Source organism: Balaenoptera acutorostrata, chromosome 5, assembly GCF_949987535.1.
Source record: "Balaenoptera acutorostrata chromosome 5, mBalAcu1.1, whole genome shotgun sequence".
NCBI lineage: Eukaryota > Metazoa > Chordata > Mammalia > Artiodactyla > Balaenopteridae > Balaenoptera > Balaenoptera acutorostrata.
In genome coordinates, this window is record NC_080068.1 from 140,972,628 (window position 1) to 140,998,643 (window position 26,016).

The window sequence follows — 26,016 nt, forward strand, 5'->3', positions numbered from 1 at the left end:
AGTCCTGTCCCCCAACCCTACACCCACCTCCTCCCCAGGGCCTCTGCATTCCTGGGATTCACCATTTATGTTTATGGCCTGTTGTAGATTAACCCTCAGGGCGAGAGGGTGACCTGCCCCCAGAATCTGCAGCCACCAGAAGTGGCTGTGGGATGCTTCAGCAAGCTGCATACCTGGAGCAGGCCAGGCTCACGTGCTCTTCTGGCTGGCCCTGTCCCCAGGTAGACCTTTACACCTTCTCTCTGCCTAGTCCCTCTTCCTCCAAGATTCAGCTGAGGAGACTCCACCTCCAGGAAGCCTTCCTAGATTTCGCCTTCCTCTTCTTCCCCTTCCTTTGGCACTGCACAGATCATGCTACATCATCCCAGTCTGTTTCCAAGTCTGTAACCCCAACTTGTCTGAGCCCCCTTGTGGGTGGGTACTTGAAGTCAGAACTGGGGTGATGGAGCCAAGATGGGTGGTGGCAGGGGTAGCTCTGAACCCCAAAGTGCAGAGCAGTCACAAAGCGGAGTGGGGGACCCACCAAGAGGCTGGACCACGTGCCAGGGAGGCTGTGCAGGGGATCCCAGCTGGGCCTGGGGGTTGGGCTAGGTCACCTTTCCTGGCCCAAGACTGTGCTGATACAGCCCCTCACAGTCCCAGAGGACTGAACATGCTCTAAGATGACATGACAAAGTTAGAAATTGCTTTTTGTCTTTGTAGGACCACAGTTGTTGCTATTTGCTCCATGAGTTAAAAAGTAAGCAGAGGACGGAAGGCAGGGCACCCCACAGCCCCTGTCCCCTGGCTCTGGATGGCAGCCCAGGGCCAGCGTCTATGGTCTAGGAATCAGGCGGGAGCCGTCCTGGGGGCTCATTGGGAACCTCCGTCCACAATGGCAGAGCAGAGTCCAGGCGGGCTGAAGGTGGGAGGGGGCCAGCTCAGACCCGCAGGGATGGTTAAAGAGAAGCTGCAGCTGGGTTGCTGGTGGGTGGCCACAGGTTTTCCCACAGGAAGTTCCTGAGAGCTCTTCCTCTGGCTGTGTGTCTCCTGCCTTAGAGTGTCGGGGGTCTGCTTTGGCCCCGGGCGGCCCTGGTGTCTCCCTGGGGGCTGTGTGACCTGACCCGGGGCAGGTCCTGCCTCTCCTAAGTCCGTTTGCTACTCACTCCGGTGGGATGGTGGTAATACACTGGAATGGCTACAATCCACGGATCCAGCATCTTTTTGGCAAGTGATAAATGGAATTTATTACAACCCTGCAGGGATCAGAGCTGCTGACCTGGGAGGGCACTTAGAGATCTCTAAGCCCACGTTGACCATTTAAAAGGGGGGGAGCGAGGCCCATGGGGTGACAGGCTCTCTCAGGGGCACCCGAAGCCTGGGCTGGGCTGGGGTTGAAACCAGCCTCTCGCACGCAGGGCTGTATAGGGCTGCCCTGTGGTGCAACTTCCAGGAGGGACCCCTTATTTGGAAAGGCCCTCCCCGCCTGAAAGGCTCGCATTCTTCCCTGGAAGCCTATTAGGGTGCACTTGTAGAGTTGGGGTGCACTCTGTGAAGTTGGGGTACAATATGCAGAGTTGGGGTGCTCTGTGCAGAGCTGAAGGATGCTGGGCACAGTGGAGGAGGCTCTTGGAAACGCCCCCGGCCTTGGGCCAAGAACGCAGCTACAGAGACAAACAGGATACGGGGTCTCGGGCCGCAGCACGGCACAATGGCCAGGAGAGGAAACGTGTCCAGAACCTTCTATGGATGTGGAGCCCGTCTGGGGCCTCTTTCAACACAGTTTCCAGAAAAACAAAGGGAGCAGAAGCGAGCAGCTCATGTTCCGCACAATGTGAGGTTCTGGAGAGCCGGCTGGAGAACTGGGGGGCCCCAGTCCACAGACAGAGGCCAGGCTTGGAGAGGTCACACCTCCCTGCGGGGGAGGGAGAGCTGCTGGTGGGAGCAGCTGCCTGGACCCCTGGGACCCAGGGGGTGGCATGAAATCCTCCCCCGTTACTTGGCCTGTGGTCTTGGGGGACAGTGAAAATGGCCACCTGGAGCCTCTGGCTCCTGCCGTGTGGTCCCCGAGCATGTTGGTGGCGTGTGGGGTGCGGCCCAGCTGGGCTGGGGGTGTGGGCAGCCCGAGCTCTGGACCTGGCCTTTCTGGGGCCCCCAGAGGGAGTGGCTTGCCTACCCTGGACCTCAGTGGCCAGAGCTGCTCCGTGAGGGGCTTGAACCTCATGCTGGCCCTCAGTGGGGACCTTGCTGGTGTGAGATGGCCCCTTCCCCCCACGTCTCCAGCTGCCCCCTCACACCTGGGCTCTGGCACACTGGGGAGGGGAGGGAGTTTGTGACATTGGGGTGACTGCATTAATGCTGGGAGTTTTTCTGAGAAAGGACAGACAGGGTGGGAGGAGGTCATCCAGAAATATCTCAGCCCTGAGTGGTTCTCACTCTGGGTAACATTGCCCCCAGGAGACAAGTGTCTAGAGATGTGAATGGTTGTCACAGCTGGGGTCGGCTTCAGTTGGTGGAGGCCAGGGATACTGCTAAAATCCCACAGTGTACATGGCAACCCCAAGAGCAATCGCCCCAGATGTCAGCAGTGCCGCAGTTAGAAACCTAGCCCAGGGGCTTCAGTGTCTGTCAGACCTGGTTCTGGGCTCACCTTCTAGCTGTCACCGGCCTTGGGCATGCCACCTCATGTCCCAGGCCTCAGTTTCCCTGTCTGTAAAATGGGCACATTACCACTGAACTCAGAGATGTTCCTGGTCATGAAGCCAGGCCATGAGTGAAAGTTCAGCCTTTCTCAAGCACAGGACGGAGAAGGTGGCCCTCTGTTCTTGATTCCTGGGTCTGGGCTGGGGCCAGCAACCAGAGCCACACCCCTGCCTCCGTGAGGGCCTGAAAGCAGATGGGAGGCTAGGGCCAGGGGCCGACCCGTGTTCAGTTCCTGCTTCTTGTCTGAGACCCAGGACACCCAGTTCTGGCTCCCCAGGCAGGGCTGAGATCCCCTGCTGTCAAACCCAGGTCGGGCCTGGAGCCCAGCGGAAAGGCAAAGGGGGAAGGAGGGCAGACGCCCAGCTGTCCCCTGTGTGCGTTCCCATTGACTGGGCCAACGGGCCGGGGCAGCACCAGAGCAGAGGGAAGGAGCTGCACGTACGTGCATGCACGCGCGTGTGCACTTGTGTGTGTAGGTGTGCACATGTGTGTATGTTTGCACGCACATGTGTGCACGTGTGTGTCTTGTGTGTGCACATGTATGCACGTGTGTGCGCATGCGTATGTGTGCACGTGTGTGCGGTAAGTGGAAGAGGAAGAGAGAGCAGAGCTGAGGTTGGCAGGGCAGCTGTCAGACTTCCCCAATCCTGGCAGCTGAGGCGGGGTGGCCTCCACGTCCGAGCCTGGGTGCCGGGCCGTGGGCAGGCGGGGCAGGGCCTGGAGCTGGCCCAGGACGGAGCTAATGATCAACCAGCCCTCGGAGGCGGTGCAGCAGCGTGGGGCCCGCCTCTCTCTGGAGGCACGGGTGCAGGGAGGAAGTGGGGCAGGAAGAAGGGGTGGTGGCGGCCACTGTGCAGTCAGCTGGGGCGGTGGACACGGCCCGCGGGGCGAGCCAGCGAGGAGCCGGGAGCGGCCACCCGGTGCCGCGGTCCTGCGGAGCGGGGCGCAGGTACGGGGCGCTGGACGGGCGGGCGAGGGCGGCCGAGCAGGCGTCGTCCACAGAGCTGGGTCTTGCCACGGTCTGATCTGAGCCGTCTTTCCTTTCACTTTCTTGGAGACTTTTCTGACCTTCTGGGATCGGGAGGGAGCAGGATTGGAGTCTGGGGCGGCCCGAAGGCTGTGGGCACTGGTTAGCGGACCACCGGGCAGAGCTCCGGGAGCACCCCGTGCCGGCCGGCAGCCATGGCCCCAGTGACGATGTCCGGCTTGACCAAGCACCGTCGCTCCCTTGATCTCGCTTGACCCCCGCTTCACACAGGCAGGCAGCCAGCGCGTCCCGAAGGTCTGGCCAGGACACGGGAACATCGCCAGCAAGCAGGGTTCCGGGTCTAGGGGGCCTCCAGTGGGCCTCCACCCTGGGTTGACGCCACCTCTGGCAGACACCACACGTGTCCCGGCCCGGGTGGTGCTGTAGCTAGCTGTGACCCGGTCACTCTGAGGTCACCACCCCTGGGCCTCCTCTCCATCAACAAGTGGGACGAGTGACTTGACCAGGGGCCCCAACCGGAAGGTTCTAGGGGAGACCCAGACCCAAGGCTTCATAGCACCAGGTCCTGCCCTGGGCGTGTGGTCCCAGCACATCACTGAGACCGTCCCCCCCCGGCCTGCAGTGACCCCGCCACCCCCCGGGAGCCCCAAGCCCTGTCTGTGGGAGTTTCCTAGAGATGACAGATGGCAAAGCCACTGGCGGGATTTAGTGGTGCGGGTCCCTGGGGGCGTGGCCTCCCATGGGGCGGGGGGGCTGGGCACAGGGGGCGGTGCTGTGGTTGAGCTTGTGGGTAGAGGCGTAGCCATAGAGGGTGTGCTCAGGCTCAGGGTGGGCGTCGAGGGCTGGACTCAGACCCTCCTGGGGTTAAATCCCACCAGAGCCCCCCGGCCGGGCTGAGCCAGCACAGCTGCTCGTGGAGCCTTCACGGCTCCTCTGTGAAATGGGCGCAGTGGCGCTCCTCCAGGCCGTCATGAGGACTAAGCCAGGACACTTAGCGCTGCAGGATGGTGGCCCCTGACGATGACAAGCCTTCCTGTATCCGGTGTTGAGCAGCGTCTGATGCCTGAGGTCACTTAATCCTCCTCCCGAAACGCCGACTTTACAGCAGAGAAAATCAAGGCGGGGGGACCCAGGGCGACTACTGTCCTGGGGCTGCCGTAACAAAGGGTCACAAACTGGGGGCTTCTGACAACAGAAGTTAACTCTCCGCCGGTTCTGGAGGCTGGAAGTCTGAAGCCCAGGTGTGGGAAGGGTGCCCCCCTCCCGGGGGGCGCTCTGGGGGAGGGTCCTTCATCTCTTGGCTGCTGCAGGCGTCCCTGGGCTCGTGGGGCGCATTGCCCTGGCCTCTGGTTCCCTCTTCACACCGCATCCCAGGTGTGTCTGTGTCCCTCCTCTTCTTATAAGGACCCCAGGCATGCAGGGACACCTCAATCCTGTGTGACCTCATCTTAACCTCACCTGCAAAGACCCTGTTTCCAAATAAGATCACCTTCGGAGGTTAGTGGTGGACATGAATTTGGGGTGCACTGGTCACCCCAGTACAGGGGGTGACAAGACAACCCTCAAGAGGTGCTTCTTGGTGAGGTGGACGAGGTCTGCATGGCCCTCGAGGCATTTGTTCAGGACGGGTCCAGAGAAAGCTCTGGCCAGACCTCCCCAAATCATCTCCTCCCCTTGTCCAGCCCACATTTGTTAAATGCAGCTGTAACCCAGGAGCACCATCCTTTAATCCACTGACCTCCTTGTAGGTGGTGTTTTCATTCTCATTCTCTGGTGGGTAAACTGAGGCATGGGGCGGCCTCCCAGCCCACTGACCCCAGGTCTCGGTGTTCTGGTGCCAAACTCCCGTCCCCTGGGTTTGGGTGCTGGCTGGGACCTGGGGCCTGTTGCTGACCCATCGGGTGGCCTGACAGTGAGCAGAGCAAAGAGGTCAGAGGCCACAGGGAAGGAGAGCCCCTGAGTCTCCGCAGGGCCGCCCGTGGGAGCTCTGGACACCCGCCAGGCTGCGGGCTGGGCGGCCCCTCCTGCAGTCGGGAGCCGGCAGCCTGTTGGGCTGAGCAAGGCTATTTTAGGACCCAGCAGGGAGGGACCCTCCCAGGGAGACAGAGCCCACTTCCTCATGCAGGCTGTGACTAGGAACCCCACGCTTACGACTGTCACCGGCAGCCCTGCCTGATGGGCAGGCCCCTCACCAAGCAAGTGGGAAGTCCCCTGAGCCCCGAAGCCTTCCGTTTTCTCAGGAAACCGGCCCTGAGCTGCTGGGGGCAGGCCCGTGGGGCAGGGACGCAGGCGCTGATGAGCTGGTCCTGACTCCTGGGCGGAGGCGGCGAAGGGAGTCAGGCGCCCTGGGTGTGGGTTGTGCGAGATGCCTGGCTGTAGAGAGGGGGGACGAGGACCCCGGCTGGGGGTTATAGAGACCCCACAAACAGGACCTGTGCAGGACAACGGGTCCAAGTGCCCTACTGAGATGCTTCAGAAGAGCAGAGCAGCGGGGATGGCAGCCTGGCCTCCAAGCCGTGTGCTTCCTGGTCCCGGCACCCACCTGTGCCCAGGCCACGGTGCCCTCGATGACAGGTATGGGGCTCGCTGTTTTCAGAGTAAAGAGAGGAAGGAAACAGACGATGGCTTGGCTGGGGGCTGAGGAGGGCCAGACAGATGGAGCGGCACCCTGAAAGATGCCAGGAGGTCTTCGTGCGTGACAAGGGTGGGGACAGCCCCTGGGGACCAGGGAACGGGGAGTACAAGGCACCAGGGCTTGAAATGACATTGGACGTTTAACAAAGGTTGCTGGAGAATTCTGCAGCAATGCTGCGGTCCTGGAACCTGACGGTCCATGCTGCTTCTTCCTCTGGCAAGGGAGCTTCCTCCGCCCTACTCCCTCCTCCCTGGGGGCGAGGGGCTGCCTAGAAGGGTACCAGGGTGGGCATGGACAGGGGTGTGTGTGGGGGGATGTGAGTGTGTGAGAGAGTGTTAATGTGAGAGTATATATATGTGTGTGTGTGTGTGTGTGTGTGTGCGAGTGTGTGTGTGTAGGGGGTTGAGTTGCCCACTCCTCGGAGCCCAGCCCAGTTTCTCCATCCGTAGAACGGGGTGATGTGCTTTCCCCGCTGGCTGCAGTGAACCTGGCTGAGGCACCTGGTGCATACAGGTGTTGACAAATACTTGTGTCTGAGGCCCTCTGGGAGCCGGTGGCGACTCGCCACCGCCCCGGGACAGCCTTGGGTCCGTAGTTCTGAAAATACTCCTTGCTGGGTCTGACGGAGGTCCAGCTCCCCAGATCCTGGTGAAAATTCAAGGCAGAGAAGTGAACGCAAGGCCCCCCCTCGCAGGTCCCACCTCCACTCTCTCCTCCTCTGTCCTTTCTGCACAAATACAGGAACGAAACTTGCAAGGGATAGAACGCAGCCCTTCTCAGGGTTTACGGTGCTCTGGTGGCTCCTCTGTGTGTTCACGGGGCGCTCAGTGCTGTGCCCCCCTCAGCCCTGCGCCTCACCTGAAACAGCCCGTGCCCCGTGTCCTGTGCCTCAGCCCCCAGCCCCGAGGTGGCGTGACAGCTGCCGCCCTCCGCCTCCGCATCTCCCGCCCATTCTTTGCTGCAGGAAGCGGGTGGAGCTGGGAGACCGGCCAGGGGCTCTCGGGGTTGTCCAGGCCCAGTGGGTTCCGAGCCCCATGTTCCTCGCCAGCGTCCTCTGGGTCTCTCCTGGGCCCCCCGCTCCCCAGCACCCACCGCAGGACGGGGTGTGGGTCTGCAGGAGGCCAGACCTGCTTTCCAGTTTGCAGTTTTGTCCCCAGGGAAGGGGCTCAGAGGTGTGCCCTCCTGTCTCCCCGTGCGCTCTGCTCTGTGCGGAGGGAATGCTCGCCAGCCTGGTCTGGGGCTGGGGTTGAAATCTCCCAGCTCTCCATCAGAGAACAGAGAGACCCGACAAGAGGGGCTTCCCTTGCACCTGCTTCCCGGCCTTGCTCTTGCCCACCCTCCTTGTGAGTGAGCAGGGCCATTTCTGTCCCCTCTGTCCCTGAGGTGGAAACTGAGGGGGACGTGGGTGACTCCCGTCCTTGTGGATGGGGGCAGGGGCTCTGCCTCTGTGCCCAGGCTGCACACCCGCCCTCCCTGTCACCCCTGCCTGGAAGGGGTGCCGTGTCCTGCTGTGTCCTCTAACTGGCGACCAAACCCCAGACCCTGGGAGCACTGTGTGTTAGGTCGTAAAGGCCCTCGCTCCTCTCTGGCCCCAGGAAAGAGTGGTGCATGATGACCGGCTCTCGGTGGGGAGGCCCGAGGGCACCCCGGGAGTAGGGAGCCGTCTCTGGTTCTTCCCCGGCCACTTCCTCCTTTCCCACCCTCTGCCACCTGCTTCCTTCCCTCACGGGGCAGCCTGGGACCTTGCCCATTTCCTGCAAAACTGGACGGCGTTCCTTCCGGGGACTCTGCTGGGGTGCAGGCCTCTTCCGGTGAGAGAGACGGGGCCCACTGAGCCCCCCAGGACGCGGGGTTAGTTACAAGAGCAGCAGGACCTCCTGGGATCCGAGGCTGGACTCACAGCCCAGCTGAGCCCCGTATGAAATGCAGCTGAATAGTCTTCTCTCGGGAGATGCGCTGTCTCTGCGGGAGTCTCTCCCTCCCAGCCCTCGCTGGGTGGGGGGTGCTGTGGGCTTATCTCTAAACCATGGTCCCGGCGTGTCCCAAGAGGACGCCTGCTCTGTTCCCTGTTGCCACACGGCCTTTACTGCTTCCATGTCGCGCTCGTTGCGGTGCGTGGGCTTCTCGTTGCGGTGGCTTCTCTTGCTGCGGAGCACGGGCTCTAGGCGCGTGGGGTTCAGTAGTTGTGGCACGCGGGCTCAGTAGTTGTGGCTCACGGGCTCTAGAGCGCAGGCTCAGTAGTTGTGGCTCACGGGCTTAGCTGCTCCGCAGCATGTGGAATCTTCCCAGACCAGGGTTCGAACCCGTGTCCCCTGCATTGGCAGGCGGATTCTTAACCACTGTGCCACCAGGGAAGCCCCGGTGGGAACGTTTTGAGCAGCCTCCAGGTGCCAGGATCTGAGCTACTTTCTTGGGGTCTGTGGATGAGCAAGAATGGGCCCCTACCTGCCCACAAGGACTTCCAACTGGAAGCAAACGTAGGCACGTGTCTCCAACAGAGTCTGTTCCAGGCGGATGGTGCTGTTTGGAGGGGAAGTGGCCGGTGAGCAGAGCTCTGGAAGGATGCTCAAGGGTCCACCAGGCAAAGAGGAGGCATTCTCTCCTCTTGACCCCAACTCTGGCGGCAGCATCCGTGCTGGTGCCGGCCGCCTGTCTTCCTAGAGAGGTCGCCACTGCTGACCGCTGCACTCTCTTCGCTCCACAGAGGCCAGCCCGGCATGCCGGGCCCTTGGCGCTGAGGCCACTGCGTCATGGAGGGCCCGGCGGAGACGGCCGCTGAGGAGCCGGCCCCGACGGGGAGGGGGCCCGTGGGGCCCTCGGGAGGCAGCGGTGACCGCGGGGTCCAGAGAGCGGGAGCAAGTGCGTCAGTCATCTGGCAGCGAACAGGGCCTGAGGAGGCCAAGTCTACGGTTGGAAGCGGTGAGTGCGGCGTGTGTGTCCATCCGGCCGTCCACCCCACCCAGGATGGAGCTGTATGCCTGCGCCGTCAGTGCTTGTGCCGAAGGAAGATGAGCCCAGTGAGCATTTACGACAGATGCGGGCCCCCCTTGTGCTTGTCCAGGGCACGGCGAGAGGGGCAGGGATGGGAGATTCTAGAAATGCAGCCCTGGGTGAGTTTATAGCTCTTGTACAGCTTTGGGTGCCCACAGATCTGCTTTGTCCTTGGAGGTGAGCCCCGGGGATTACTCAGGACGGGGTGTCCCTCATTCTTCCAGGAGGGCAAACCAAGGCCCAGGGAGGGGAAGGAAGCAGTGCCTGGGCCAGGCCCCGGGCAGGATTACTTTCTGAACAGCAGAGGAGGAGGGGTGTGACAAGGGCAGAGCCACCTCCCACCCGACCTGCCCAGGTGCGCGCAAGAGGGGCTGTGCGGGGAGCAGGGCTGGGCTGCCTGCCTGGGAACCTGGGGTTCCCATCCTGAGTGTCGTTGGGCCACTTGACGTGGAAACCTGAGGGGTGGCCTAGGTGATCTCCAGGACCCCTCTCCCTAACTCCTTGGGTCCTGGAGGAGAGGAGGGAAGGGCGGGGAGAAGGCTGAGGTGGGCCCAGGCCCCTCCCCGAGCCCGGGACAGCCTGTCCTCCTGTCCCTCCCCGGGCTTCCCTTCGTCGCATCGTCACCTTCAGCCTGGTCACCTGCTTAGTTGCCTCTAGGGCTCAGCACATAGCAGGTGCCCAGTAAATATTGGAATGACGAATGATCGATGCTTTGGGAGAACGGAAACAAAACCTCATACTTGGTGCCTGGCCCAGAGCCTGACGCCGTGCATGCTCGGCGATTAGAGGTATTTTTACACCCGTTTTCTTGGTCCTTCCCGGTGTAAGTGGAGATGGGAAAGGTCGAGGTGGCCCTCGTGGGTGCTGACTCCTCTAGTCAGACACCTGCCTGGCCTGGAAGAGGGGCTCTGAGGAGCTGTGGGGCCTGGCCTGGGGATTCCACTGGGTCGGGCGCCCTCCAGATCTCGCCAGCATGGGACAGAGGAGCTGGGTTCCGCCGGATGCATGGGGGCCGGACCAGCCTCCCACATGGCAGCCCAGCCCAGGAGGGGCCGTGAGTCCTAGAGCGCGGGATTCCTGCTGTCGGTGCTGCGGCCGAGCCAGAAGCATTCTGACCGTGTTGCCAAGTGTTTCCTGCCCTAGCTGCCCCACAGCACCGCTGGCATTGGCTGGCATTGGGGTGGACCTGTGAGCCCAGGCAGCGGGGTCTGGGAGCCCCTCCTGTCTTCCTGGGCTCCCTGGCCCCGAGTAGCCAAGTGGCCAGTGGGCTCTCACCCCATCCACCCAGAGCCCCTTCCCCTTTCAGCTTCTTTTGCAAATTGACAACAAAAGTCACAAGAAATAATATAAATAATTCCCATTTACACCAGCCAGGTTCCTCAAATGTTGACATTTTCCTACACTTGCTTTCTCTCTTTCTGCATTTACAAATATATTTATATTTCAGGACAATTTAAGAGTAAACTGCAGACATGATGCCCCTTTATCCCCCCAGTGCTTTGGCGTGTGTGTTTCCTAAAACCAGGACCTGCTCGTACAGAGCCATTGTGCAATGATTTCAAACTTCAAACTCTCCTGGTTTAAACAACACCATTATCTCATCTACAGACGGACCTCACTCCCATCCTGCCATCTGTCCCCGTAATGTCCTTTCCACCAAAGAAAACCCTCGTCAGGCTTTGCATTCTGTGGCCATGTGCCTGTGGAGCTTTCTAACCTGGAGGTTGATACTTTGAAGATTCCGGGCCAGGAATTCTGTAGAATGTTTGGGTACAGCTCAGTTCAAGTGTGGCTGTTTCTTCAGGATTGCAGGCAGGTACTTAGGCAGAAATACCCCAGAAGTGTTCGGTTCCTCTCAGTGCGGCCAACCAGGAGAACTCGATGTCCATTTGTCTGGTCCCTGGTGACGTTCACGGCTCACGTGCATCACTTGATTAAGGAGGTGTTTGACAGCGTAAATATCACTGTCAAAGTCACCCTTCTTCCCTTTGTCATGAGTAAGGAGCCCGTGGGAAGATACTTGGGGACTTTGTGACTAGTCGGTTCCTCTGGTCCTAATCAAGCACTAGTTTTATCATCTGTGCAAGGTTCTTGACTGAAATCATAACATTACGAAGGTTGCTAAATGGTGACTTTCTAATGCTGCGTTCTTCTGACATTTGTTAATGGACCTTCCGTGGAAAAGAAGAGTTGTCCCCTCTCCCCAGGTATTCATTTATTTATTTTAGCGTGTGTGGGCTCAGAGGTCTTTATTTCATTCTCTGGACTCTAGCAGTTGCTGTCATTTATTTTGTTGCTCACATTGCCCCCGATTTGGTCTTGTGATGCATCTCCAGCATCCTGTGAGCACGTCCTACTTTCTGGGACAACAAGAGGCTCACATCTCATCTCTGCTCTCCCTGTCGCAGCCCTGGAATCGGCCGTTCCTCAAGGAGCCCTGGCTTCTCAGGGGGAGGACGGTGCTTAAAGCCAAGATCTGGGTGCCGTGCCCTTGTTTGGATTTGACAGGCATTTCTGAGTCCCCGCTCTGGGGATGCAGAGCAAGCGAGGGCTGGAAATGGGCTCTGACCACACAGGCTTAGGGCTGGTGTACCGCAGGTGGGGAGAGAGCAGAAATGAGCCTATCGTTTTGCACGGTCCAGGGCCAACGTGGCAGCACCGTGCCCACGGCTGAGCGGGGCTCCCCCGGGGTGAAGAGGCTGCAGTGAGGTTGGTTCAGCACCGTCTGTCGGAACCACAGGTGTTTCCAGATCAGATCCCCTTTGAGCTGAAGGCCCTGATTGCTCATCCCATTGCACAGATGAGAACCGAGCAGGGCGGAGACGGGTGTGTGTGCGTGGAGGGGTCGGGCCAAGGTGCAGACTGGGAGCTGGCTTCCCGGCTGGGGGCTGGGGGCAGCGACAACCAGCAGAGGACCGGCCTCACAGGCCAGTCAAAATCAGGATGCAGCCCCATCTGCCGCAGACCCCGAGTTCGCCCTGGGCTGTCACCTCCCCTCTGTGGTCAACAGAGTAAAGGCCCCCAAAGCAGTCCACATCTTAGTCCCCAGAACCTGTACACACACACACACGTTACCTCCGCGGCCAAAGAGACTTTGCCAAGGGGATTAAGGATCTTGAGACGGGGAGATTATCCTGGGGTCAGAATCACAGAGAGGTTGAAGGTGCTGTGCTTTGGGGATGGAGGAGGGGCCACGAGCCAAGGAATGCGGACCCCTCTGGAAGCTGGAGAAGCAAGGACACAGATTCTCTCCTGGAGCCTCCAGAGGAAAGGAACCAGCCCTGCCCACACCTTGTTTTGTCCCAGCAAGACCCTTCTCAAACCCCAGAACAGCAAGATAACACTGTGTTGTTTCCAGAAGCCTCTAGGGTAGGGTAATTAGTCACAGCACAGTAGGAGACTCATAGCCTCCCGACCTGGTTGGGCTTTGTGACCCTGGAGGAAGGGTGTGAACGGTGGTTTGTAGGGGTGTGGACATACCTTTCTTCTAGAAATACCTGGGCGGTGGCGCCTGCGTAGCTGAAAGTTGCCTGTTCTCACCTTCGTCACAGGACCCTGCTCTGACACAGATGCCACTCCTGCCCCTGGCGTCTCTCCACCGGCTGCTGGGCCCTCTCCCGGCCAGATGGGCTCCTACCCCACAGGTAGACGTCCTGGGCGCTACGCTGCGTGTCGGGGTTAAGTCTGGGCTGGGGACGTGAATGTGGGATCCCTGGGCGTCCCCCCTTCCCTCCGGCCTCACCCATCCCGTGGGTTTCTGGTTCAGGAGCGTCTAACCCAGGCTTCTCTAATGTGGACGCCCTGCTTTAAGGTCACCCTGAATGTGGAGGAGAGGCTTGTTAAACACAGATGCCTGGGTCCTGCCGGGTTCTGATGCAGGGAGTCTGGGGTAGGGCCCAGGACTCTGCATTTTTCACTTGGGGACAGAAGGCTGGGGTTCGCCTGCACGTGCAAAGGCCTTCCCTGGACTCTGTGTTTGCATCTGCCCACACAAGAGGGGGGCATGGCCCTGGAGGCAGCACGCAGGGGAAGTGAAACCCCAGGAGGGACACCCTGGGGGGGCAGGGGGATGGCAAGGGCCCTCGGGAGAGGCATCAGGGACCTGCTTCCGGGGAGGGGCTCCCAGGGACTTCCGCAGGGCGCTGATGGGCGGAGGGGGGCAGCAAGAAGCCCCTAACGCTGGAGACCCGACTCCCGAGCCCCAGCTGTGGGGGGCATGGAGACCCCAGCGTTGTCGGCCGTCCACCTTTGCCGTGACAGCCGCCCGTCCTCCAGCTTTTCCTTCGGGTGGACAGCGCTGCCTGTGGTCACTCGGGATGACCAGGACCGTTGAGGCAGATTATTATGAGATTGACAATTCAACCCCACCCTCTTACGGGAGTAGGAGGGGTCACATCTTAGAACTGGTTGGGAAATGCTGGCCTGGCTTCCTGCTGGGGGAGGGGCCTGATTCCAGATCCCAGATGTGCTCCTCTGCCCGGCCCTGCCCCCCAGGAGGGGGTGGGGATGTTTGCTCAAGGGTCCCCTAGCTAGAAAATTCCAAGGCAGGTGCAAGGCTTATTCAGAGGATGTGAGGAACCTCTCTCCCTTGCCCTCTCCGAGTTCTGTCCCTCTTCCTCTCTCCCTCTCTCTTCTCCCCTCCCCCTTCCCATCCTCTCCCCTTCATCTCCCCTCTCCAGTTTTGGAACAGCCCATGATCTGAGGATCCCTGCGGCCAGGAGGCCTCTCAGGGGGACGGGGTGTGGGTGGCCAGGGGACATTTGAGCTGGGATCCAATCATAGGGCACCAGCCAGGCCAGGAATTGGTCTGGGAGAGGGTGCTTCAGGTGGAGGACACGGTGAGTGCAAAGGCCCTGGGGTGGGTTGCGGGGGGGACGCCTCGATGTCTCAGGGCAGCAGAGAGGCGGCCACGGGCTGGAAGGGCGGGGGAGAAGAGGTGGGGCTGTGCGGGGCGGGGTGAAGCGCAAGATGCTCCAGGCTGTGCCTGGAAAGGTGGAAAGGATCCGCATTTTATTCTTCCTGAGATGGAAAACCACCACAGCTGTGCTGTCTAATACAGTAGCTACATGTGGCTGTTTGTTTATGTTTAAATTTAACTTAAATAAAATTAAAAATCCAGTTCCTCAATTACACTGTCCACATTTCAAGAGCTCAGGGCTCTACGTGGCTGGTGGCCACCGTGCAGGACAGTGCAGAGAGCAAACATGTCCATTGCTGCAGAAATTTCTGGCGGACAGCACTGCCCGGAGGGCTGAGAGCCAAGGTGTTCCGTAAGCCAGAGCTGGTTGTGAGGGGACCCTCTGGCCCTCTGTGGACCAGAGAACCATCTGGAGGGAGGGCCAGGGCTCAGACACTGCTCAGGAGGACCTATGGGGCGGGGCCGTGGTGAGCGGTGAGCATGGTGGGTTCGGCCTGGTTTTGCAGGGGGGTCAGTGGGGTCCGCTGGTGGACCAGCCAGTGGTGTGTGAGGGAAGGAGGTGTCGTTGGTCTGAGCAGGACTGGGGATGCGGTCCTTCTGGAGATGGTAAAGAAAGGAGGACAAGCCAGTTTTGGGTGCGGGGGGCGATGAAGCGTTCTAGGATGCCCGTGGGGTGTCTGCTGGAGTGTGGATGTCCCACTGGAGCCCAGGCGTGGAAGAAGTCGGGGCTGGAGGTCACGGTGACTTGGGACCGTTTGCTGAATGCCTGTCCTGTGCTGGCCTGTCTCTGGGCTGTGACGCAGTACACTTCCTCCCATCTCTGTAAGATGTGGGTAGCACGTAGCTCATTTACCACCAAAGAAACTGGGCCTCAGGGGAGAAAAGCAGCTGTGCAGAGTTCCCACAGGCCGTGCACGTGGAGTGTGAATCCGGGTCCCCGTGTTTGTGGGCGGGGGCCCTCAGGGGAGGGAGGGCACCCCACAGAACCGGCCTGGGCCAGGGAAACTGCCCACCTTGATCTGTCCCCTTCCAGACCTGACCTTGCAGCTGCTGGCTGTGCAGAGGAAGAGCGGATTGCCCGACCCCAGCCTGCAGCAGGTCCTGCGGGGCCGGCTCCGTCTTCTGGAGAATGACAGCTGGCAGGTGGCCCGTGCCCTCGGGGTGAGTCTGGCTCCTCGGCGGGCCTGGGTGGGCGAAGGTGCAGGGGATCCACAATTGCGAATGGGGCGGAGGAGGACTGCTCGGAGGAGAGGGCAGTGGACCGAGGAGGAGGTCTGTCCATGATGTCCAGACCTTACCCAATGATGCCACCACCAGGGTGACTTGTCCCCCGTCTGCTCTCCTGGCTCTCTGGCTCCAGGAACGATGATCACACAGCCCCAGACACACGTGGGCCACCACTCTCTGAATGCCCCAGTCCCTTTCTCCATGGACACCCCACCCTGCTAGGGTTTTTAGTCTCTTCATAGGGAGCACAAAGGACTGCTGTGAGTTGGTCTTATTCTTTGCTTGATGTGTGGGTGACTGGCCTCGCACAGATGCACGGTCTGCCAGGAGGTTGGTGGAGAAGGAGGCTGAGCTGGTCACCTCCCCATGGCAGAGGTCCTGGGGCTTAGGGTTGACAGGCCACAACCTGACCTTGCACTCAGCCTGGCCTGACCTTGGCCGAGGTCCCTTAGCCTCTGTGAACGCAGCTTCCTCAGCCACATACGGGGGACGCTTAGCTTTATTACCCCACGGAGCTGCTGTGAGGACCTGCAAACAGCAGGCATCGTGCACCCAGCACGGAGCTCTGCAGTGGGGCTGCCCCTGTGATGCCAGGCCAGGGTGCGTGCTGGCTCTGGGCTGAATCCCGGCTGTCCCAGGGTCGGACCTCGGAAAGGAACCGGGACCTTATTTCCTAATCCAGATGGAGATGATAATCGTACCCTCTCCCCCTTGGTCAGCGTCAGCTGGTGTCACTTTTAATGCCCCAGCACCACCAGGGGTGTTCATGGGCTGGATGTCAGGAGAGGGGATGCTGGACCTGCCGCAGAGGGTGCAGGTCCAGGGCACGGAGGCTGTGAGCTCTGGGAAGGAGCGGGGCTTGGCACAGCCCTGGGAGCCACAGCTGGCTTGAGAGCAGGAGAGGAGCAGCTTGGTTGTAAAGGAATCAGCTCTGTGCTTCCTGGCCCTGTCAGGGTCCCTTTAAAAAAAAAATTAATTAATTTATCTGTGCCGGGTCTTAGTTGCAGCACGTGAGATCTTCGTTGCAGCTTGTGGGATCTTTAGTTGCAGCATGCAGACTCTTAGTTGCGGCATGCGTGTGGGATCTAGTTCCCTGACCAGGGATCGAACGCACGCCCCCTGCATTGGGAACGTGGAGTCTTACCCACTGGCCCACCAAGGAAGTCCCACCAGGGTCACTTCTGCAAAATGTTTCTACCTTGTTGCTCCGTCCTCCTGATAGGCAGATGCCCCAAAGCCACTGGGACTGTTTCTCATTTCTGTTTCTTCCCCGTAAGGAGCTATCGGCCAGGCTGTTGTCCATCCACAGTGACCAGGATCGGATTGTGGTGACGTTTAAGACTTTCGAAGAAATCTGGAAGTTCTCCACCTACCACGCTCTCGGTAAGGCGGTGACCCTCGCAGACCCAGTTATGGGGACGCTTGTCACACACCAAGCATTTTATGTTACTAATCGAGGCTTTAGACTAAGTTAGCTCGTGATGGCCTCTCCAGACGTCACCCGTTCTCAGCGAGGTTGTGATGGGCGGAGTCACAGATGCACACGGGTCTGAGGGCGACTCGCCCCCAGGGCAGCTGAGCTCTCACTGGCCGAGCACAGACCGGGAAACCCTGTTTCAACCTCAACCCAAGTGCTTTCTTTCTGAGACATTCCCTGTTCTAAGGGAGACTTTGGCCATCTAAGTGCCTCTCCTGGGGAACCTTGCTGCCCCACTCCCAGTCTGAGGGCTGAGGAAGTGAGAAGTAAGACTCAGAGTGACAGTTTCTTGTGCCCCTAGAACAGGGCTGTGCCCACGCCCGCAGTGTACGTGATCTCCTTGAACACTCCTGTCCCATCTCATAGAAGAGGAGACCGAGGGTCCTAGAAGAAGTAACCAGACCCCGCCCGACCTTCCCAGGGCACAGGGAGGCAGATGAGTGGTCCACCATCACGGCTGGTCCTCTCGCAGCCCAGATGCTCAGACCTGTGGCCTGCCCAGGTAGTGGGCGGCACCATGAGTCCCCAAGGGCAGGGTGGTCCGTCTCCCTGGGCTTGGTCGGCACAGGGCTCAGCCAACACCCGGCCGTGAGGGCTTCCCTGCCCCCGGCCTGGAGCCCACTGGTAACCGGGGCTGTCTGCTCCCCCAGGCTTCACTCATCACTGCCTGGAAAACCTGCTCGTGGACCAGACATTCTGGCTGCTCGAGCCTGACGAGGACGAGGAGACGGCCATCCAAGTCCACGTGGACGAGGAGGCCTTGAAGCTGACACACGAGAGCCTCCTTTTCCAGGAAGGTGAGCGCTGTGCGGGCGATGGTGACCTTGGTCAGCTCCTCGCTGGGCTGGGGACGCCCCGGGGCCGCGGGCAGCAGAAGGGCTCTGGAGACGCCGGAGGCTGAGGGGGCTTGGGGCAAGGAAAAGCCCCCCCCAAGAAATAACAGAAAAGGGGTTTGGCCAGCACCCCCCTAAGCCCGAGTTCCTGACTGAGCTATTGCTCCAAGTACCTCGGTGGCCTCACATTTGGGCTCCGAGGCCGCAGCAAACAGGGCATTAGCTGCCTGTCCTTCCCCAGCCACAGAGCGGACAAGAGGCGGCCACTGCGGCCGGACTCGCCGGTGGCGGTCCAAGCAGGAAGGGCCCTTGGGATCACATGTCGAGCCCCTCATAGCCCAGATAGGGAAACTGAGGCCCAGAGAGCCTGAGGCTGAGCCAGGCTCCCGGGCAAGTCCCGGCGGAGTGGGGACTCCAGCCCAGGTCCAGCCTCCAGGTCTGGGCCCCTGGGGCCTCCAGTGTCTTTCTGTGGTTGCAGAAACTGGGGTGGGGGAACCCCTGCAGGTATTCCTGGCGGAGAACAGGTAGTCCCGCCTGCAAACTACAGCTGCCCCTGTGTCCAGCCGCCTGAATGACCACCCTCTGCCGCTTTGAAGGGCCTTTCTTTGTCCGGTGTCCTGACCACCACGTGAGAGTGATGAGTGGCCTCCAGCCCCTCAGGCAGGCTTCGGGGTTTCCCCAGGCAGAGGCGGCACCGGCAGTGGACTCTTTGGCCCCCAGCCACAGCACGTCCTCGGAGGAGGGGACAGCAGTGGAGCCTTTGATTCCGTTCCATCAGTAGGTACCGACCTTTGTTTCTCTGCTTCCTGTGGGTCCAGCGTGTTGTCCGGCCTCCCGGAGACTCCCCCAGGCCCGGGTCCATCCGTAGGCCAAGGCGGGTAGATGGGGACCGGTGTGAGCCCGAGGCAGACCTGGCCACGACCCCTTCTGATATTTTCAGTGTGTGGCTTCAGCAAGCCAGTCCAGCTCTCTGGGCCTCAGGGCTGCCACCTGCACAACAGGACAGTGACACCTCCCGGCAGGGCTGTCCTGGGATGGGATGGCCTAGGAGTGTACAACATGGGGCTCTGGCTTCCTGTTCTAGCTTGTTCTGGAAAGCTTTTGCGGGAGCTACATAGCCTGTGCCCATAGTAAGGGAGCACGCAGGGATCTGTGCAAATAAGAACCAAGGCAGGGACAGCCTGGGGAAGACAGAGACAGGTAACATGCAAGCTCCTGCTCATGTGCTGAACGTGGGGCATAAACTTGGCTTGAGCTTCCTGGCAGCCAAAGCAAAGAGAGAAACTACATCTCCTCATGTTCAGTGTCTATGAAATGACAGTCTGTGGCTGAGTTTCTCTCCCGGGGTGATGGAGGGAGGTTCCCGAGGATGCCAGCGTGAGGGAGGGCAGGAGACACCTGGGCTGGGGGGCGTGGGGCATGGCTGGAGCTGAAGGCCGCACACCTGGGTGTATGTGTGTGTGTGCGCGCACACGTGCCGCGGGGGCAGGTGGTGGATTTCGCTCGGGTCCCTGGGGGCTGTTGACCTGTCCAGCCTACACACAGTTTCAATCTGCCCTAAACCTAAAATCCTCTCTCATCCCACTCCAGATGGGCTCTTAGGGTCCCCTGGGACCCCATCAACGACTCCATGGGTGGACCTGTGATGCCGGACATCCAGCCAATGGGTAAATATTTCCACTGACCCTCCTCCTCTGGGGAGGAGGTGGGTGAGGAGGGGCAGGCACCAGCATTCCCGAAGCTTCTGCGCCCACCCTGAATCCTCTCCAAGCCAGAAGAGGTAGCTAGAATCCCCTCCAGTTCCTGAGGCAATAACAGAGGCTCAGAGAGGTCCACTGGCTGGTGCAAAGTCACACAGCACGCGGGGAGGCTGGGCCGGGGTCCCTGGTCACTCCGCCTCTAGAGAGTAACTTCCACACCCTATTTGACCAGCACCTCCGCAACTTCTGCTCTGTTTCTGGCACTGGGTCAGACACCTCGGAGGACCCTCAGACGGTGGAGGTGGGGTGGGCAGGGCCCCGGCTGAATTCGCCACGTGCGCAAATGGAGGAGCGAGAGGCAGGGGGTCTTGTTTGGAAAAGACGGCCTGGGTCCCTGGTCCAGTGCATTGGCTCTGCCCCAGGCTGCTTGGTGTCTGGATGGCCTGTGGACCTGTTAAGTGGACATAAGGCCCCATGGGAAGACATTTACAGCTGGGTTTGCCCTGGGTGGGCCCTGGCCTTGGAGGCCGACAGCCCTGGGCCGAGTTAATCAACATCCCCAGGCCTCAGTTTCTTATCCTCAGCGTGGGGATAAAGAGGCCCCCCGCTTCAGGTACCACATGGATGTCCAGCCCCTCGTGTGCAGTAGCCCCGCACCCTGGCCAGGTGCTAAATCAATTCCTCAGCAGGACGGCATGTTCCCTGGCCGGGGACACCACCCATGTGGCCGAGGGCCGCCCGTCTGACTGCCCGCCCCCCCCCCCCGGCCCTATCCCCCCCAGCACTGACCGTGTGACCTCCTTCCTGCAGCTGTGGGCCTGGCCTCGGCCGTGGCGGACTGCCAGGGCTCAGGGCCTGAAGAGATGACCTTCCGAGGCGGTGACCACATCGAGATCCTGGGTGCCCAGGTGCCTGGCCTGCCCTGGTTCCTGGGCCGGCACGCGGCCTCCGGCCAGGTCGCCTTTGTGCAGACGAGCCTCATCCGTGTGCAGGGCCAAGCGTCTGAGTGAGTGGCTGAGGCCTCCCCCACTTCTGACTCCACCCCCTGCCCCCGTGGCAACCCTGCCCTGTCCACCTGCTTCCCAGGTGACAGATCCGCAGTGTCCTGGGCGGCACCTCCTGCCCCTCCCTAGCCCCTCTTCCTAGTCGTCACTCCCACCTCTGTCCCCTCTGTGCCTGGCCTGCCCTGGTTCCTGGGCCGGCACGCGGCCTCCGGCCAGGTCGCCTTTGTGCAGAGGAGCCTCATCCGTGTGCAGGGCCAAGCGTCTGAGTGGGTGACTGAGGCCTCCCCCCACTCTGACTCCACCCCCTGCCCCCGTGGGAACCCTGCCCCATCCACCTGCTTCCCAGGTGACAGATCCGTAGTGTCCTGGACGACACCTCCTGCCCCTCCCTAGCCCCTCTTCCTAGTCATCACTCCCACCTCTGTCCCCAGAGCTGGGCCTAGCCCAGGGCCATCCCACTGTCCCCAGGGCATGACTTCAGCTTCCTGTCTAGACCCCTCCTGCCCTTCCTCCAAGTGCTGCCAGGGTTGGTCCCTGAAATACAAAGGTGTCCACGTGCACGGGTGTCCTGGGGCTGCGGGGAAAGCCCCACAAACTGGGGGCTGAAAACAACAGACTGGAGGCCAGACGTCCAAATCACGGTGTGGCCAGGGTCGAGCTCCCTCTGGGGGCTCCACGGGAGGGGACTTCCTGCCTCTTCCAGCTCCTGTGGCTTCAGGCGGTCCTTGCGGCCGCCTCACCCCAACCTCTGCCTCTGCCTTCACGTGGCTTCCTCTCTGTCTGTGTCCTCTCGTCTGTCTCTTGTAAGGACAACAGTCGTTGGCTTTAGGGACCATCCGGATAACCCAGGATCATCTCCTCATACCAGGATCCTTCACTTGATCTCATTGAAAAGATCCTATTATTTCCAAATAAGGTTACCTTCTGAGGGTCCCGGGGACATGGATTTAGGGGGGGACGCTATTCAAGCCAGTACACCCTGCCATTCCCCTTCATAAAGCCCTTCGAAGCTCTGGGCCTGGCTTTCAAGGCCTCTTGCAACCCAGGCCCTGGTCACCCCCAGTTTCAAAGGCCACCACTCACCATTGTGTCACCCCGAGGCCAGTGTGCGGGTTGGCTCACCCCTTCTAGAACGACTCTGGGTTATGCGCCTCCCTCTACGTGAGATGTCCCCTCCATCCCGACCATCCCGTTTTCCTGGGGGCTCTCGATGGCCCCCAGTCTCATCTCCAGCGGCTCATCCCTGGGCGCACCCTTCCTGGCTGTGCTCTTCTCCCCGTGTGACCTCCCCACCCCCATCCAGGGAATTCTGAGCCAGGACTGTCTGGTCACCTCCAAGTCCCCACTGCCTGGCCCTGGGCAGCAGCAGGGGTGTCTTGAGGGAGTGGTCAGCCGGCACAGCTATGTTCTTGACCTTTTGTTGTCAAGACCTCAGCCCAGGAGTCAGTGTAGAGAAAGGACCCTTTACTGGGTCAGCATCTGCCCCTCGGACGCACTGTGAGATGCTCGTCCTCGGGGCCCCGCTAGCCCTGACATCCCGTCTCATTCTTGTCTGGCACCTCAGACAGACCAACGCCTCCCAAACCAAGCCTCAGAGGCCACTTTGGCTTCATGACATGTCCCGCCAGTCACTCTGTTTCCTAATTCAAGTGTCTGTCTGCTCCATGGCCTCCTGTTCATCAGAAGCTGTTTGAAGCCGGGCTGGGCTCGGATGCCCAGAGCAGCAGCTAGACCCAAGTTTCCCAAAGTGTGTTCCATCCAGGGCTCCAGCTCAAACTTCATCAGTGAGGATGTGCTTTCCACGCGCCCTGGCTGGTGGTCCACAGGGCTTCCCAGCACAAGGAAGGCACCCAGAGTCTGAAACTTTTCTTTCTCCTGTTGAAATGCGTTTTTCACACTTGACTTCCAGACAACACTATCAGCTGGTGTTCTATGGAACACTCTTTGGGCACCCTTGGTCATCATCTCTGGGGAGACCACAACTTCTCAACAGATGTCTGGGCTCCACGTGACTTAAACATGTCCTGAGCTTGCTAATGGGCTGAGCTGCAATTGCTGTGGGAATGAGCCAGTCTGTTTTGCCCTCCCTTAACCCAGAAGGGTGACAGGGCCCAGTGCCATTGGTCCTGTTTACAGCTGGAGAAGCCCTAACAACTTCCCTCATTCACTCAACAAATGTTTACTGAACATCTTTCCTATTCCAGATCTGAGTCTTTTATCTTTTGTTTAATGAGCATTCTGGTAGCCATTCATTTCTTTTAACTTTATTTTGACATAATTTCAGACTTAGGGAAAAGATGCAAAAAGGGCATAAAATTCCTGTATGTCCTTCACCCAGGTTGCCCAAATGTTGACATGTTATGATGTTTACTTTCTCCTCTTTTTTTTTTTTTTAACTTCTTTTTTTTTTCTAAATTCTTTGGGAGTCAGTTGCAAACACAATGTCCCTTTACCCCTAAATGATGTAATATGTGTTTCCTGAAATCAGGACATCATTTGCATGACCACAGCACAACTGTCAAAATCAGGAAATTAACAGTGATAGAATTCTATTATCTGCAGACCTTAGATTTTACCAATTTTTCCAGTAATTCCCTCTATAGCCAAAGAAAATTCCAGACCCCATGTTAACACCTGTCTGTCTTTTTAGTCTCATTTCCTTGATCTGAGACAGTTCCTTGTTCTCTTTGTCCTTTAGGGCACGGGCACTTTTGAGGAATACAGGCCTATTTTATCGAATGTCCTGCAATCTACCCTAAGGTTTTCTTTAACTTCTCAAAAGAGCTCCCTCTAAGTTCTGAAGTACGTTTGAAAGTTTCATATTTTGCTGGTAATTTAGTCCTGTAAGCAAAAGTTGCCTCCCCCTCCCTGTCTCCTTCCCTTCCTCTGTTCCTTCCGGTTTTCCTCTCCCTAACTTTTCGGAGCACACACGTGCCCTGAGCACATGTTGTGTGAGGCTCTGTGTGGAGCTTACAGTGTGGAGGGATTGAATCTGCCTGCAGCTGTCACGGCCAGCCTTGCAGGGGAAGGGGCATTTAAGGTGGGGCTTTGAAGGCTGCCCAGGAGCTCACCTTCCCAGGATGCTGTGACCAGCTGCATCTGTCGCAGCATTTCCTGCTCCTGGGCGTCTGCCTCTGGCCAGAGAAAGCATCCCTAAGGGCAGGATCTATTTTGTTTTTATCTTGGTGTCTTCACCGCTGGGCACAGGATAGGTATGCAGGGACCATCTGTCAAGTGAGGGAGTGGAAAAGGGTCTTTGTGTGAAATCTTGGAAACGTGCAATCTAAATGCACTTTATTTTTTCCAGCTTGGAAAGTGTGATTTTTCTCAATGAAGAGGAAAGGTCTTTCTTCAGCAGCGAAGGACGCTTTTCTGAGGAGGACGCCAGGCAGCTACTGAGGAGGACGTCCAGCATGGACGTCTGCACTGTGTACAGCTTGGGTAGGTGTGCGGGGTGTTGGCGGGTGCTCCTCCCACCCCCCTCGGGATGACTGCGGGCCCCTCTCAGGACCTGCCTCTGGTTGCACCCTACGGCCCGTGATTTAGGACAGTTTTCTCGGGGCAGACTTCTGGAAAGACCACGAAGGGTGCAGAGCTTTCCCGTGGCTGAGACCCCATCAGCCCTATTCGGTCGGCACCGGGCTCTGTGAGTTTGGACTGTCCATTCAGCAGAGCTTTGGATGGATCTGGCTTCACCCACTGTTCACAGCAGCAACCCCTCCTCCCCCGCACCCACCCCGCTTCCCTTCGGGAATGTTCTGCTTCCTCCATCATGCCACAGTAATGAATGCCAGCCCCTGGGCTCTTAAAGGTGATCAGACAGATGCTGTCACTGCCTTCCCGGTAGGTGGGGACATCCAAGGCCAGACACAGAGGAGCCAGGGTAAGGGGCCGGGAGATGCAGGAAAGCGGGCCTGAGCCTCCCAGCTGCCCGAGGATGGGCCTCAGCGAAGCCTTTTCTCCGCTGACTCCAGGTGCCAGCCTAAGGCCCCCTGCTGCACTGGGGCAGGGCCAGCGTGCAGGCCTCGGGCTGCAGTGCAAATCGTAGATGAAGGAAGTGTGTCAGCAGCCACAACGAAAGGAAATGCAGCAGAGGGGACGGAGCTGGAGCAAACTTACCCCCAACTCCCACGGGTCATGGGGATGTAACGTTACAGCTCATTCCTTCATCCCTCTGGATGGAGATAAATGCTCCCATGTGTACACACCCACACAGATATATGTACACACATGCACACACACTCACATGAATACACACAGACACACCCAAAGCCACACACGTACACATATACCCACATATCCACACATCCACGATGTACATATACATATGCACACGCTCGTGTGAATACATGCATACACATCCGCACACACATGTACACATACGTGTACCTACGTACACACATCCACACATATGTGCATATGTACACACACATCTTTTCTGCCTGCTTGCTGACACGTGTTATAAGGCTTTTCCTGCCAATATCAGATTTAAACTTTCGAGATCCCACAAATCAGTTTTTCTTCCTAAACAGGCATACTTAACTTTGACCTTGGCATATCAGGCTTAAGCCAGCCTGACACACGATCTCTTCTCTTCCTGAGGAAGCCGCACTGGGACCCTCGTTTGCGGGGTGTTGTGGGATCCTCCCTGCCGGATGCTGTGTAGTTGACAGCACTTCACACTTCCCCTGTGTTCTAGCAGCTCTTTTTCTCCTTTGGTTTCTATGGCAACGCAGTGGGCAATTAGTGCCAGCCCATTTTCAGGAGGTGGGAACTGAGGCGCAGGGGAGCGCTGGCAGTGGGAGAGGAGGGGTTCAATCCCACATCTGCCGCCCTGCCCCTGGGAGAGTTGAGGGGATCAGGGGGGAGTGCGTCCCCTATTCCCAGAGGGGCAGCAGCAGAAGCCAGCAGCCTCAGGGAGGAGGGAGTCCTGCAGGGGTGGGCCAGGATGGGGACACATCCTGGAAGACGTGGCTTCTCGGCCAGCGCCCCACCCCACCCCGCCCAAGCCGTTTCCCCTCAGGGAGCTGGTGTCAGGGACATTACGGTTCTGGTGCGGCATCCCCCCCCACCCCAACTTGGCCCTGGACACAGAGGGTGCTGGCCGGCGGGTGATGCTTTCCTTCTCTCCCTTTTCAGACACAGAAGAAGCTGAGACAGAGCAGCAGGAAGAACATGGTACGTTCTTCGCACACGGCCTGGGGTCCCTCCGGTCATGGGGCTGGGCCTTGGGGTGATGCCGGGCAGAGGGGGCAGAGCTGGGCTTGGATGCGTGCTGGCCACGGACCTCACTCCTCCGTGGGGGAGAGCTGGTGGCGGGGAGTCGGACCTGGAGGGGGGGACTTTGTTTTTTTTTTTTTTTTTTTTGAATTTTTAATTTTTATTATTTTTATTTATCTATTCATGGCTGTGTTGGGTCTTAGTTTCTGTGCGAGAGCTTTCTCTAGCTGTGGCAAGTGGGGGCCACTCTTCATTGCGGTGCGCGGGCCTCTCACTATCGCGGCCTCTACTTCTTGTGGAGCACAGGCTCCAGACGCGCAGGCTCAGTAGTTGTGGCTCAC

General features: G+C 59.2%; 1 protein-coding gene across 5 annotated transcripts in view; it reads left to right on the top strand.

Annotated features, from left to right (window-relative positions):
- Window positions 1-3,490: 3,490 nt before the first annotated feature.
- Window positions 3,491-26,016, top strand: part of SH3TC1 (SH3 domain and tetratricopeptide repeats 1) — a 36,878-nt gene continuing 14,352 nt past the window's right edge. The window contains exons 1-11 of one of the 5 annotated variants that reach the window (XM_057547408.1): window positions 3,491-3,631; window positions 9,010-9,224; window positions 12,848-12,940; window positions 15,248-15,375; window positions 16,719-16,824; window positions 17,569-17,715; window positions 18,348-18,528; window positions 19,342-19,418; window positions 20,262-20,457; window positions 23,763-23,896; window positions 25,595-25,633. In XM_057547408.1, the coding sequence (XP_057403391.1) occupies window positions 9,056-9,224; window positions 12,848-12,940; window positions 15,248-15,375; window positions 16,719-16,824; window positions 17,569-17,715; window positions 18,348-18,528; window positions 19,342-19,418; window positions 20,262-20,457; window positions 23,763-23,896; window positions 25,595-25,633 (1,270 nt within the window). In that variant the 5' untranslated portion in view covers window positions 3,491-3,631; window positions 9,010-9,055. The other 4 variants (XM_057547407.1, XM_057547411.1, XM_057547410.1 and 1 more) reach the window with 4 other exon arrangements.